The sequence below is a fragment of the Meleagris gallopavo genome, chromosome 1, assembly GCF_000146605.3.
Source record: "Meleagris gallopavo isolate NT-WF06-2002-E0010 breed Aviagen turkey brand Nicholas breeding stock chromosome 1, Turkey_5.1, whole genome shotgun sequence".
Taxonomy (NCBI): domain Eukaryota; kingdom Metazoa; phylum Chordata; class Aves; order Galliformes; family Phasianidae; genus Meleagris; species Meleagris gallopavo.
In genome coordinates this window covers 134,363,251-134,379,153 of record NC_015011.2, presented here as the reverse complement: position 1 = coordinate 134,379,153, position 15,903 = coordinate 134,363,251, and the positions used below count along the sequence as shown (strand labels likewise).

Sequence of the window (15,903 nt, the reverse complement as noted above, 5' to 3'; positions counted from 1 at the left end):
ATGGTAGCCTTTCTCCTACATGCCCTTACATCTTGCTTCTCTTTTGGTCACTGCATACAATCAGTTTTCCTTCTATCTTCTACTTAATCCAAATGGCAATGCAAACAATAACACAGATGCAGACTGTGTTAAATATGTATGAGCAGAAAATTAGTGCAAGAAAATATGCACAAAAAAACAAAAGGAAAATGTTATATCATGGTGTTCTTCATATAGGAACTATGAATCTTTGAACCACACAATTATACCTTCAAAATCAAACAGTATTTCCTTTGTTCTTACTGTGCAGATAATTTATAAATAAAACATTTCATTTTACTTGGTTAGTTACAATTCCTAGAATATGATCCACCCTTCGATAAGCAATTTGAAAATGACCATTTATTTCACATGCATAGCTGGATGCCTTCATAATGACCATGGAGGACAGTGTAGATTAAAAAAAAAAGTATTGCTAAGACATTTTTCTCGCTGATATTCCCAATCTGCTACTCAGTACCCTACTGTATTTATCCACAGTCACTAACACTAATATTCAATCACTCTTACCAGATGGAGCAAGGAACCTCCTGAGGAAACAAGCATATGAGGGTCAGCACCATCCTTCAACAGCCGCAGCACTGAAATATCAAAGTAAAGAGGAACAAGAGTTAATGCAGCAATACAGCCAACTCCAAGCTGTTAATTGCCTGATTCTTCCCCATCTTCATTAACAGATTTAATAATATATGCAAACTGCTGAGATAACATTTGCAAAACTATCATGTCAGCATCTCCCATCCCATCTATTTTAATGGCTAGGCCTGGAAGCAAAGAACCTTTGATAACAATGTTAAAATGAACAGTATCGAGGACTTCTCAAAAGGACAGATGATGAGCATGTTAGCTCTGTATGTAGGAGAGGGGAGGAAAGAGACTCTTACTCAAGGTCACAATCACCTTAGGAGCAAAATCACAGTCTATTGGTTTGATTTGATTTTGCAGAGTTCCCACAAGACCTGTTGGCTTTTTCAGTAAATAATTGAAAATAGCATTCATAAGTTGTATCACTCAACATTAATCACTAAAGCATAGCTAAATGATCTGATCTGCACTCAATTTAACCTTTACAATACATTGTCAGATTACTGATGCAGAATAATTCTTAAAATGATATTCATAGTTCAACCTCACTCCCAGTTACATCTATCAGTCTCCCTTTTGAAATGAACACAGGCTTACAAATGCAAGCAGAAAAACAACCCTGCATATCAGTACCCACTCAAGGGTGAAAATTCAGCACTTTTTCCCAATGGTCTTCACTGCGTTTATAACCTTTTCACTTGGAATTTAAGCACTGAATAACTCACGCCACCAGTGCTCATTCCTGGAGCAGAACAGAGCAGTCACACTGTCAGGCACCATCAGGGGAACTCACCCCAGCACTGCAGTCCTTTCTTCACTGAACTGGTAAGAAAAAAAAAGCCTCCAGCCAGGTAAGTAACTGCCAATAATGTACTATGAATAGGAACATAGCTCATTTTGTTCCCATCATCTGGAAATCCTGGGTTTTATTTAATTTAATTCAATTTAAAATTCCTGGACAGAGTTGTGCAAAGGCCTACAAAGCATTCTAAAGTTCTGGGTACCCCAAACCTCTGCACCACTGCAATTTCTGTCCTACAGGAGAGCCATCAAATTATCTCACGGCTGTTCCAGCTCCTAAGAATCTGTCAAGAAAATAATCATAGAATGGCTCAGGTTTGAAGGGTGTTTAAAGATAATCTAGATACAATCCCTCTTGAGGGCAGGGTCACCCACCACTAGATCAGGCTGCCCAGGACCCCATCCAAGCTGGCCTTCAATGCCTCCAGAAATGGGGCATCAACAATCTCTCTGGGCAACCCCTTCTAGTGCTTCACTACCCTCTGAGTAAAAAAAAATTCCAGCTAATATCTAAATTAAAATTTCCCTCTTTTAGTTTAAAGCCATTCCCCCGTGTCTGATCACTTTCAGATCGTGTAAAAAGTTGGTTCCCCTCCTGCTTGTAAGCTCCTTTCAAGTACTAGAAGGAAGGCTGCACTGGGGTCCCCCTAGAGTCTTCTCTAAGCTAAACAAGCCGAAATCGCTCAGCCTTTCTTTGTAGGGGAGGTGCTCCAGCTCTCTGATCATCTTTATGGTCCTTCTCTGGACCCACTCCAAAAGCTCCACATCTTTCTTGTGTTGGGGGCCCAGGCCTGAATGCAGTACTCCAGAAAGGGCTTGTCAAGAGCCAAGTAGAGGCAGATAATCATCTCCCTCTCCCTGCTGCTCATCCTCCTTTCAATGCAGCCCAGGATACTATTGGCCTTCCAGGCTACAAGTGCACACTGCTGGCTCATGTCCAGCTTTTCGTCCACCAGGACAAAAGAGAGAGAGAAGACCTAAGTCCTTCTCCACAGGGCTGCTCTCAATGAATTCTTCACTCAGTTCGTACTGATATCTGGATTCTCTCAACCCAAGGGCAACACCTTGCATTTGACTTCTTGAATCTCATTAGGTTCTCATGTGCTCACTTTCTGAGCCTATCCAAGTCTCTCAGGATGGCACCCCTTACTTTTATTGTGTCAACTGCACCACTCAGCTTCCCAGTGTCCATGTTGTTTGTTGATAACGATGTTGAAGAGCATCGGTCCCAGGACAGACTCCTGGGAGACACAACTCATCACTGCCTTCACTTGGACATAGATCTGTTGATGACAGTTCTCTGGCTATGACTATCCAAGCAATTTTTTATCCACCAAATAGTCCAGCCTTCAAAACTCATCTCTCTCCAATTTAGAGATAAGGATGTAGTGGAGGACCATGTCAAAGACCTTGAAATGATGTGTATAATGTGCACCATCTCCACCTTACCCATGCATTTTGTGTGTTTGCTTTATCTTGAGTATATCTTTTAATTCCTTTTTCACTGTACTGAATGTACTTACTGCATTCAAACATTCAGTTGACCTTTTTGAAAGGAATCAGCTTTCTTTTCAAACACTGTAAATTTTTACAAGTAATGTCTTTTGAAAATGCTGTTATTTCTTATCATGTGTCCTAAACATATGCTGCTTAAGAAAGAAAATCTGGCTAAATGGTTGCAAGCCTGTAAAATTCATGTGAAAATTGGACTAGAAAAGGCTTGGCATTATCATCACTACCTGCTCCACACACACTAAACACAATAGTATATAGTGAGCAAATATTTACATTGGTTATACAAATCCATTAAATCTTCTGCTCATGTTTAAACTTTGAAAATCAAACATCAGTCCAAACCACTGTATAAATTCACAATTTATGAGTAGTTCCATGTACCTATTTCAGCTCACCAAAGGTTTTGGTTTGGTTCATTTATACAACTCTGAAAGACTAGATGTTCTGGCAAATGCCACTTTGAAAGCTAACTACAATTAGAAGCTACTGTAGTCTCTAGTTTATCCATTAGAAGCAGAAGTGGAACATTAAGTAACCTGAAATGAAACAAATGTCAAGCAAGATGAAAAGCAGGAAAGCAGGAAAAAGGAGAGAGGGAAGGTAGAGAAATACAAACATATTTTCATAACCTTGAGAAAAAAATTGATGAATGACAAAAAACAATGCATTTCTTTCTGCCCTAGGGACTGGAAATTCAGTTCTAAAGTATACAAGTGTCCTCATCCAGAGTCCTTCAAAAATAAAAGCACATAACTCAGTTCCTTTCTTCTTTAATGTTTCAACTGCTGACCATATAAGGAGATGCTTCCTCCATCTCAGGTTTACGTCAGCTAAGACTTTTCCTACCTCCTTAAAAAGGTGTGCAACTGTATCATTTTCATGAGAATATTTTCAGCATTTGTATGTTACACTTTTTCTTTAGCAGGACATAAAACATTGATTCTATATCACAAAAGATTTCTTACAGCTCCAGAAGTAATTTCAATATGCCAACCTGGTCAGTATTTCATCTAAACAAGTTAACCCAGTCATTCTCCTTCCTCATCCCTTATTTTCAGCAAGGGAAAAAAGTCTAGTCATTTCAGTCTCTCTGCCACTTTATATACTGCTTTTGAGTAGCATTTTTTCTCAAGAAAAAAAATAAAATAAAATAATGGCAGTAAAAATAAGACACAAGATTTCTTGTTTGATCATTGAGATGAAATCACTCATTAAGAGTCTTGAAAACACCAAAACTGCTTTAAAGCTAATTCCCTCTAAGCAAAGACAGAAGATGAATATCTTACCTGTTTGCTAGGAGCAGGACAAGAATGGAAAATTGCATTTCTAAAAATATTCCATAAAAATGTCACCTGGAGCCTAAAATTGTAACTGACACAAAAAGCCCTTGGCCACTTGTGTACAAAAACATAAGAGAATTTATTGTCTCTTCCCTTCATCAAGCTTCCCAAAGTCTTAGTGCTTATAGAACAGTTATGCAGAAGGAAGGAACAACTTTCCAGATCCATTCAGTGACACTGCTTTTGAAAGCAAAAAAATGACAGATCATTTCTAGATCTGAAATTAAAATTCATAAGAATTAATATCTTCGCCCTGCTACCCCCTCAGGAGAAATATGTACCAAGATTATATCACAAAGAAACAATACAAAACTGCAAGCTGAAGTAGAATATTAATTAGGACAATAAGCAAATGAACAAGTCATATACAAAGAACCAGAGTAAGTAGATAAAAGCTCAACAGTTCTGTTCATCTCAACTATTTTTTCCTCATTACTGTGTGGCTTATTCAGTGCTTTGGGAAATTCACATCACAGAGACTACTTAGGAAGATATGCAAACTCTCAACTGGCCAAGAGTCTTTGCTCTGAATTAGGATTAAGTGAAACATTCCTCCGCATATAAAGGCAAATAAAAAAATATTCCTCTTTTCTTGAATTCTACCCTTCTCTGTAAAACATATTAAAAAAGAAAACAATGAAAAGATCACAGAAGCAAAACTCCCCTCCCAACCATGCAATTCACTTAGGTCTTCCACTGAAGGCTATAACAGTCAACAGGAAAATCTTCACTTTTATGTTCAGCTTTTCCTTTCGATAGAACTACTGCCAGTAATTTGGGGAAAAAAATTCCCTAATGAGGACAACAAGTCACACACAACTGTGTTCCAGAAATGCTGCATCTCCCTTAATTAGTGCAATTTTTAAGATAGTTTTCAAAGGCTTTCTTTCAAAACTAGTTTGATTGTATATTCTTTCCTGGAAGAGAAATCTCCAGAAAAAAGAAGGGACTGAAAATAGGCCTTAAGACAGGAAGCTGACCTCTACTTGAAAATAAAAATTGAGAGTAACATTTTTAGAGGTCCATCCATTCTTCTAAGCTCTTTCAGATCTAACATGCAAAATTATCAGCAAGCTCAAGAAGAACTGATACGACCATTCACAAACCGTACTATCTAATAAAGCTTTTTAAACAGCACTGAAGTGATGAAGTCGGTCTCACATTACAATGTTAACTAAATTATTCCACTGAGCTGAATAGCTTTCCACAGTTCACTGACTGTATTTACTGAATTACAACTTTCTACGCAGCCCTACAGTCCACTAAAGCTAGCACAGCCGTACCTGCTACCAGTCACAGGCCTTGTAATAGCCTTCCATGTGGGTCTAGGTCTGTAAGGCTAATTTTATTTGGACTTGCTTTGGCATTTTTTCAGCTTTTTTAGCTGTTACAGCAATTGTTTTATGACCGGTGACAATTAGCTAATGTTTTAGTTTGGTTTAAAGAACTGGGCAGTAAGATTAATAACTTTGTTATACATAGGAATAAATACTACTTTGGCTGGGCTATAACTAAAAACATCTAGCTACTAGCTATTATACTATGTAGAACCATCTGTAACCTTACATGTTAGAAAGTAAAAGAGTACAAGTCTGAAGTGACAGTAGAACCTTGCATACGATTCCCGAAGCCCCAGGGCTACCAAGAGCCCATTAGTGACCAGTGGTAATGCAAACTTTAGATATGGGTAAACCAGTTTTATTTTTAACAGGAAAGACAGAAAAAGAAATATCCAGTAAATGTAAAGCTTACCTTCTGCTGTGTTGAATATAGATTACTAGTAGATGTTTCTAACAGTCATTGCTCTGGGAGTAGCAGCTACCTAGTGTAAACTTTGCTCCTGTTAACACTTATTTCTGTTCTCAGTTTAGCAGGGATACATACCTCTAGCTGAAAGGCTTTACTTGTTCGTTATGTGAAGAAATGTGACTTACTGTGGACACCTTCAGCTGCTGCTGAAATGGGTCTTTCTGTTCACCTGTTGCCTCAGGCTGAATGTTTCTGCCACTTCCCTTATGCTGGCACAAGACAAAGACTACTTTTAAGCTAGATAAACTATTTGGGAATGGCTTGGAATGGCTACAAACAAATATGAAGAGTGGAGTAACCACTCCAGCAGTGGTTGAAAATGGTTCTGGGGGTAAATCAACCATGAAATTGTGTAACTGGATAACAGAAATGACACTGAACCAAGAAGAACAGTATATTTCTACCTTCAATTAACGAAGTGCCATATTTTGTCTGGTTGTCACTCCATAATCAGATTGTTCATCCAACAATAGCATCTTAAACCTTGTTTAGGTGCACCACTTAGAATTCTTGCCTTCTTCGTTCCCCTCTAATATGCCTTCCTTATTCCAGTCATGTTGTACTTTCAGCTTGAACTGAAGATAATTATGAAGAACCCGTTAGACAACTCAGCTGCACATGAGATGTATAGATGAACACCAATCTCTGTTATGTTAGTCTTAATCAGAGCAGCAAATGAAATCAATTAAGATGTCATAATTTTTTAGTAAATGTCATCTTAGAACAACGCCTACTTTTCCTATTATGAGGTTAAAATGAAAATTCAAAATTCAAGAAGTGTTACGTGTAGATGTCATCATTATTTTAATTTAGCTTGTTTCTCTAACAAACACATTTACAGTAACAATACTTTCACAACATAACAAGTGAGACAGCTGATGCTTTCAAATCAAGTGGTCCCACCACTTATTCAGAAAAATCATTCTCTTAGTGTCCTTCTAAAACAACTTATTCATAATCCTACTGTTTTTTCCACCTTTGAAGTATTTCCAAAGCATCTGTCAAATTTGCTTAAACCTCATCTAATTTCTCATTTTCTGAAGAACTCCTGGAACTTAATCCCTGCACTGGAGCTCAACTGAAGCATTAAATAAATTTATTAAAAAAAAAAAACATAAAGGAAATCACTACATTTGGACACTAAGTGCTATGCCATTCACAGAATGCATTAACAAAGGGAGGAAAAAGACATTTTCCACAGAAGTTGAATTTGAGAACCTTAGCTTTCTATACGCAAACCATGTTGTCCACTGTTTGAACACAGCATTGATGAGAATGAGGCCACTGCTTTCATTCTACCTAGCAGAGCTCCCATACTTTATAATTTTTCTTCAGGCAGACAGGAAATCTGATGATGGTCCCTAAGCAATTGGGTTATTGATTCTTTGCTGAACTTAAGGATATGAATTGTCAGGCTGATTTGATACGATTCTCTTTAAAAGAAGGAAATCAAACCACCAATGAAACAGATTGACAGAGGTAGTCCTACATCCTCACTGTCACAGCTTTAAGGTTAGACCTGGATCAAAACAGATGCTAGTTTTCTCCCGTGCTTTCTTAGTGGAGAAATCAATCAGATCCCAAGCCTGGGTGTGGGCCTCAGACACTTCTCTGTAGGTGAGAACCTCAAGCAGCAGGGAGAAGCTCATCATGACAGGATAGCTCATCCCACTAAGAGCGGCAGCTTCAAACACTTCACGTCCACATCTAGGCATTCAGCAATCCTACCAGCTTCCTAGTGATACAAATCATTCAAGGTCAAGGGAACAGCCGTCCTGTTATCTGAGGTACCCTGAACCAGAAAATCCCATAAAAATAATTGTTATGTCTCTAGGCTCCACAGTCACTAATTCTAACTCAAATGAGATCAGTGAGGAGATCACAGTTCCATCCATGGGACAGATATTTCTGTTGCTATACAGACATCGCCAGAATAGCTCATGAGTTTAGGCTCTACCATTATTCAACAAGTGCTAAACAGAACATTTCTTCAAGCAAATTCCACCTTGTTTTATTTTATATATGCAAAATTGTATGCAGTTCTTGCCTCCACTGGAAAATATTTAAGACCAGAAATCAAATGGCTTATATGCACAAGCACAGTAATTACAAATTAATCTCCTTACAAAAAAGTGATTACGGGCAGCAGTCAAACAAGATACACCACAAGTTAAGTGGTGGTATGGCAGGTAAAACACTTTTGTTTTTAAGACTCTATAAAGACAGATACTCGCATGGAAAAGCACACTGGACTAGGATCAATTCAGAGGAACAATATTTAAAAACTAATGGATCACATTGCCTAACATTTACATCTAATTTCTTCCTCTTTTTTTTTTTTTTTTTTTTGGTTAGGACATTTATTTTCTTTCTTTTTTCTACTTCACTTTTTTCGGTTCCTACCTGCCTTATGGTTACAGTTTCTAATAGAATCCTCTGCCTAGACTGAAACGGAAAAACAGTGACCACTGTAATTTAGAGAAGACTGAAGGAGCCAGTTCTAGCCAATTCAATATTCAGTTTTATACACCAAAGATATTTCTGCAAGGAGCACACCTCAAGGCTCTATGCAGTGGTGGTCATCCCTTGTTGCCTCTATTTTTTAATCCACTTTTCCAGAGTTATTGCTCTGGCCATGTCAAAAGAGAAAAATGCTGTGATAAAGTCTCACTAGTTTATAAAGCTGTGATTTTACCTCAGTGCAAACTTCTGTAAATAACCTCACAGAATAACACCTGCTTAGCTAAAAATATTGCTTCTATCATCATAGCTGATAGTACTGCAGGGGTTTGCCAGTATAGCTATTTCCTGGGTCAAATTAGCTATGTCATCAAGGTAGCATGGTAGCATGGACCTGACTGAATTCTGAATTTTTGTTAGTGAGGTATACAGAGACACCCAACTCTACACTCAAATGTTTGTAGAACTGAATAAGTTTCAGAGCCTTACAATATTTTACAGTATGTTAAATTTATTTCAGAGTATTCAAGTCTCCAGTTCTACAGTTATTATATACAACATGATAAAACACACATCAGCAAAAAACTCATTCTGTGGGCAGTAGACTAATTTGAAAACAATTGCCATCCCATGTTTTTCCCCAGTGTAACACTGGAAGTTGAAGAATTTGCATACACCACTATTTTTTCTGCTGAATAGACTGTACGCTGCCTCTATTTTATCATGTCTGTTGATCCTATACCAGAATTCTTAATTGCCATAAATCAAATTACCCTTGACTTGAATTTCATATAAAGTGAGACTCACTCCCTCTTTTAACTCTCACACCATGCACAGCAAGTCTATGCCAGCTGGTTTAGAAGCAGTGTAAGCAAGTCATTAGGACTCCTATTAGAGATCTTCAAGGATAACAGGCTATTATCCTGCTTAGCAGCTGCTAAATGGTACTAATTACCAGCTGTAGACCACTGGCTGTTCGATTCTGTATGTATACAGTGCTATTCCCAGGGCGTGCACAAGGAAGCAAACTTCAACCAGAACAAACCAGGGATATTAGTTAACAATAGATTAATCCAAAACAGTCGTGCATGTGACATAGGAGTGGCCAGAATTGTCTGATTCCAGGAATATCTCAGGAATATCTCACCACTTGGCATACTTTCCTCGGGCATCCCTCTTCACAGGACATAATCTGTGACAGCATATACATCATCGAAATACAAGTTGCTTCACTCTTATTTATGCTTTCTTTCATGCACTTCTGCCTTTGACCTTGTGAAGCAGTGGCACACGTCCATCTGCCATGAGCTGGTATGGGGAGATAAGTCAGCTGAAGGCTAACCTTATGAAAGGCAGCTTCCATCTGATTCAGTGCCCCAAACTGGTTCACATCAAGATGAGCATGAAGGAGTAGCACAAAAGGATAGAACAGTAGCAGAGGACACAAAGGAAAGTAACTAATGGCAACCTCAATTTAGCTTAATTTTAAACTGTTAGAAATGTCATTTGGTATCATACGCATCCTTAGGCTACTGTCAAAATTATGCCACAGTGGCTTCAAGATGCCTGCATATTATATTGTCTTTCTTTGCATCAGCAAATCAGCAATACGGAGGTGAATCGGTTCAGTTGACGCTGAACATAACTTGATTTTGCTCTCTCTTGGATCAGTTTGCTGAATTGGCTTCTTCTGCAGCCACAATTGTCTGACATAAAGAGCATGCATCAAGAACTGTGGTAGGAATGGGATACAAAAAAAAAGAAATGAAAATTTTTGAATCAGAAAATATAAACATTGGCATAACATAGAGGCACTTTATTATATAACTTGATTCACTGCTCACATATGCATTGAACTCCAAGAAGAACCCTCCTACTGGTATAAGTACACCTCTGTGGGAGTGAGCAGTACCATTTCAATTCAAACAGTGACTAGAATGATACAATTATTTTTTTGTTAACGCAAATCATGACAAATCAAAAGCCACTACAGGGTGTGATCAATATAAAATTTTCCCAGACTTTCAATATGCAGACAACTGTAACTGAAGGTATTTACAGCAAAAAATACACAACGGATGAATGTTAAAAAACGTTTTAAACGTTCCAACTAAGGAACACTGTGCATTGTATTTTGGCAGGTATCACTATGCGAAAAAGTTATTTTCCATCATCTAAATTCAATCTACATTTTTCTTTGTTTTCATTTATACTTATCCTGCTGAATTTACCAACTCTAACCCAATTCCTTCCCAAATTCCTAAATCTTGCATATACCTTGTAGATGAATATGGTTACAATCCAATTCCCCTGAAGATCATGTGTGTTCCAATGCAACCATGAAGTAGGAGCCCAAAATAACTGTCTGCTGTGATTAATATTTGTCACTACCATTTGGGTAATGGTAAATTCAGATTTTTACTCACATATGCTATCCATCAGCCTAATTTTTGTTTATTTTTTTATTCCTCTCCAAGCTTCTCACTCTCTCTTAGATCATTTTCAGTGATAGAATGCCAATTCATGAAGATGTGACTATGTCTAAAATCAATTACTGCACTCAAAAATCAGTACTATGCTCCTTACTGCTACGTATATATTATATCCAGTTTGAACAACAACATGCTGAACTCCATACAATTGTCATGGCCCCAAGGGCCTACTTGTCTCTGCTCAACCCCAGGGATCCCCAGCCTTGCCTAGGACCTGGACCCGATGACAGCCCCAAGGCCATCAACCCTGCCCCAATGAGGCCTCAGCAGTGCTGGACTCCAGCTCTACAAAGCCCTGTCCTTCCTGGCCATGGAATCTAACAAGCTGGGCCCAACCGTGGCCCAACACCCCAGTCTTGGCCTGTCCCTATCCCCAAAGCACCCCAGTGCCTGGGGCAGGGCTGCCCCCCAGAGCACCCAGCTGCACTGCTCCTGACTGGGGCAATGGGCGGGCACTTGGTGACAGGCCCTGCCTCGCCACCCCAGGCATACTCCCACCATATTCCCAGTGCTCCAGCTCACATAGACATGCTGGCCCTCATGGTTCCCTTACAGCATTTCCATATATTTAATTAAATTCAAACAAACTACCACCTCCCGAAGGATTTTCAATACCATCCACAGTTGACAACAAACTTCCATAAGTTTCACAGAAGCAGAATCACACCTCTGCTCCTCCACTCTTATATTTTCAAAGTCCACATAATCACGTTTTTCTGAGCTTTTCTAAATCTTTTTTAAAATCCTACTTTGTTATCTCTATTATCCACATATGTCATTTTTAGCTTACTACTATTTGTATGCTATGAAACATTTTCTGGTTGAGGTAGAGTTTCCTATATGGCAAATTTCATCTTATCAACATACTTTAGTCTTTTGATACCAGAACCACCTTTTAGACATCGCAGAGATGGTGAAGAGTTGTGAAAAGCTCTGGACAACACGGTTGTTTGTATATACTAAGTCACTCCTTTCTCATAATAGTTCTAGACTCTTAAAATGGAAAGAAGTTGAAGGGTGATGCATACATGCCACACCTACTACTTTTATTTTTCAATATCAGCATTCAACCACAGCCCTTCACAATTTGCCAGAAACAACTGAGAATATCATACAACTTGATAGTTTTTCTCTACTTCACCCACACCTCTCAGTTTGTTTCCTAATATAATGCATGAGATGTGCAAAGCCTAATGACTCCTTGCACAAATGGACACTGTGAGACATCTCTGATGTCCTGTCAGACATTATGTAAATTTGATGCAACATATGATGTAATGAGTTACATCATTCTGAACACTTGTACCTATAGGAGACCTAGGGAAGGCCTTGAAACCAAAATTAGTCAAATGACCATGCCATGCAGAAACACACTGAAGTTCAGATGGCAATTACTAAAAAGTATGTTATGACAGCTGGTGTCTTCTCATAGAATGTCTCTTTAGCAGATTACAAAAGAGAGCAGCAATTCCAAATTCATATAGATGCTTCTTGCTTGAAAACTACAAGTCATATTTTACATATTCTTAATGAACAAATGTGGAAGTCCAGAAAAAAGCTACCACTACATGCCAGCAGTGGCAGTGATTTCTAAAATCTGGAGCCGAGACTCTACCTCAATGATTTGATGCTGCAGCTGTTGTGTTTGGCTTTTGAATCTGAATGTAATCAGAACCCTGAACAGTGCATGGTGTGAGAAATTATCCCCTGCAATCATTTCATTGTTTCCCATGTCAAATCACAGCTCAAGGTCACACACATACTACAGTGTAATAGAGAGTCATTGGTAAGGAACGAGGTAAGGAAGCAACATATAGACTCAGGCTGACTGCCTGAATTCTAACTTTAACTGTTTAAATACGCTTTAAATCCTTATTTAAAGCGGGACACTTAGAAATACTGTCAATTTCATCTTAACTATTCACCTTCCCATTCTCAGATGCAATTCACACAGAAACAAAAGCCAAATTACCCATTCCCTTACATTCACTGATTGTACTCTTAAAAGCTTCAGTTCCTCCACCATAATAACCTGTTACTATGATTGCTGCAAATAACAATAATCAAGAAAAATCAGCTGTCTATTCATTATACCATATAAGTTCTTTATACATTTCTCCCTCATAGCTATAGAGCTTGCTCACTATCAAATTAAAGTGAAAAAGATTTTGACAGTTAAAGTCTTGCACACCAAGTTAAAATATCTCTATGCACCGAGAAAAAAGAATCCTCTGTATGTCAGTGAGTGTATATATATACGCACACACAAACACACACTTACATATACTGCTTATTATTTCAGTCACCTTCCTATTCTCACATTTTTATTGTGGATGAAAATCCATTTGGTGCTGTACTGTTAAACCTGGCACTACCTAGAATATATTTTGACCACAGAAAGTACTGCAGTTCAGGAAGCAAAGAGCAGAGTAACAGGAAAAGCCTATAAAGACAGAACTTAGTGATTTCTTTTTCCTGCATTAAATGATTCTGGTTATATTCATTTAAGATCTACTACCTTCAGAGCTTCTCAAGCAAGTTACTCCACTTATAGCTATTCTAATTCCCAAAATCTCCAAACAAATTGCACCTGAGCTGCTTTTCACTACATTCATTTGCCTGTTGCCTTCTCTCATTCTCAGAAAGCAGATGAGAGGTAAATCAGGCGCTCTCATTTAGATACTCAAAAAGCATTTGACAATGTTCTTAGATCATGGTTCTAGTCTTCACAGGTTGCCCTATGTGGAGTCAGGAATTGGACCCAAACATCTTCATGGGTTCTTACCAAGTCAGGATATTCTCTGATTCTAAAACATTCAAACAAATGTTCTTCTCAAATCTAACACTTAACATGAAAATGATAAACTGAAGTCTATAGTAAGATCTTTTCCCACACTTATGCTTAAGTACTCCTCCAGTGTAACAAAATAAGTCTATAGTCCACTAGAAAAGCCTTCTAGAATTGAAAAATTGATGGATAATATTTTTAAGGAAGTTTTTTAAAAGTGCAGCGATTTTTTTTTGTTTGTTTCATTCTTTTTTGGTTTAAAAAAAAAACAACAAAACTGTATTATTGCCTTAAAGTTTCATTGTTGTTTTTAATAATTCTCTATTAAATTTTGTAACTTTGCATCTTAATTTCTATTATCTTAAGGTGTTTCCTTTTAATATAGGTGCTACTGAAAGATGAACACAGAAAACTTTCCCCATCAAACTTAAATATTATTGGAAATCAATCTGAAGCACAGCAAACACATTTAAAAAGAAATCAACAGCAAATTGCACGGAAAAAGCTTCTGCCTTGTCACAGCAATCTTTAATCACTGTGGCTTCTAACAATACATGGAATGTGGATGCTGCTGATTTGTGGCTCTGCATACGTTTTCCCACTGCATAATTCTGCAAAATCAACTTTAGACCCCCTTTGAAATAATTAGGAAAAATGCCAGATGCTCATTTGTTGTTTGTTAGTGGCTTAACAATCATTTCTTGGCATCACAGTGAATTTGTGAGTGATTAACCTTGGGGTTTCTTGCTTCATTTGGGTGCCAGAGCATGCCAGAGTGGAAAACTTGTTATTATTATGTGCAAGAATGATGTGGAGAAAAACACCAACATGAAAATATATACGAGCTTGGCAGGCTTACACCAAAGTAAGCACAGATAGATGTTTATAAAGGTTATCATTTCAGACCAGAATATATTCTTAAAAAGATGGAGACATATAAGGGTACTGGCCTTGTGAAGTTTTTCTTAATATTTTAATTGGGCAAGCCTTTTGATTTAGATCCTGATCATATGAAGTCATTGTTCATTTCCGTGTTGACTTCTCACAGAAGCACAGCATCACAGTCTACATAAGAAATAGCTGAACATTGTGGAAAAGTATTTAAAAGTCAGTGAATAACACTCTTAGTAAAATGTGTGCATTTTTTTTACAAAGGTTTCCTCATAAACACTATGTTTTACAGTTGTATTAGAGGCAATCAATAAAACTGTGCTTTCCTGTCAACCGAATGCGTTTACATTTGGCTTTACAGGAGTAAGGTTCAAGAACAAACTTGGATAATAAACTCCCTCTGATGATAAGATGGATAAATTACATTTGGTGTGAATGCCCCTAATAGATCAACTCCAGAGGACACAATGTGGAGGGATGCTTTGTGTCTCGTTTTCTACTAGTTACAAGGCAGAGGATAGCTGTTCAGCTCAAGGTAGTTCTGGGCATGTGTTAAAACAAAAACTGAGCTGAAATAGCCTAGCGAGCTTGCAGGACTGAAAGAAAAGTAGCTGGTAAATGGAGGCAGTCCTGGGAATAGGCAGTCCACAGGGAGAACAGGAAAGCTAAATAAAATCTATAGCATCAAGCCTATAATTCACTTTTGTGAAACATTATATCTTTTTTCTGCAATAAAATATATGCTGTGTATCAGGAGTCTTATGTATCTTTATCAAGCAAAAAGTAGCTTAACGTTCAGTTCTCATCTCAGCTTTAACAAGTTTCTAAAAATGTAAACACACTGAACAAAAAAAAAAAATCCAAAAAAGAACATATGGAATCCTGTAGGAATTCAAATGTATTCAAATTTCATCTCCCTGTGATTTTATGATTGCTTTTGAAATGGGCCGCTTTAATTACTTAACATCTGTTACCCAATAACTAAAGGCATTGTTTCCCTGCATTATAACAAAATGATTCCATGTTGCTGAATTCAGCACACATGGAGCTAAACAAAATTAAAAACCATGCAGAAAATATAGAATTAGAAGCTTGCAGAGGTTTGAAATGCGTTTTTACCTTCTGTGCCTTTGAGAAAGCTTCTTCATCAATGGCTGGACTGAGACAGCTGAATACTGCTTCA

General features: G+C 37.8%; 1 protein-coding gene across 1 annotated transcript in view; it reads right to left on the bottom strand.

Annotated features, from left to right (window-relative positions):
- Window positions 1-15,903, bottom strand: part of MYO16 (myosin XVI) — a 283,366-nt gene that overhangs the window by 240,162 nt on the left and 27,301 nt on the right. The window contains 1 exon segment of the mRNA XM_010728547.3: window positions 550-620. Within this exon segment, the coding sequence (XP_010726849.1) occupies window positions 550-620 (71 nt within the window).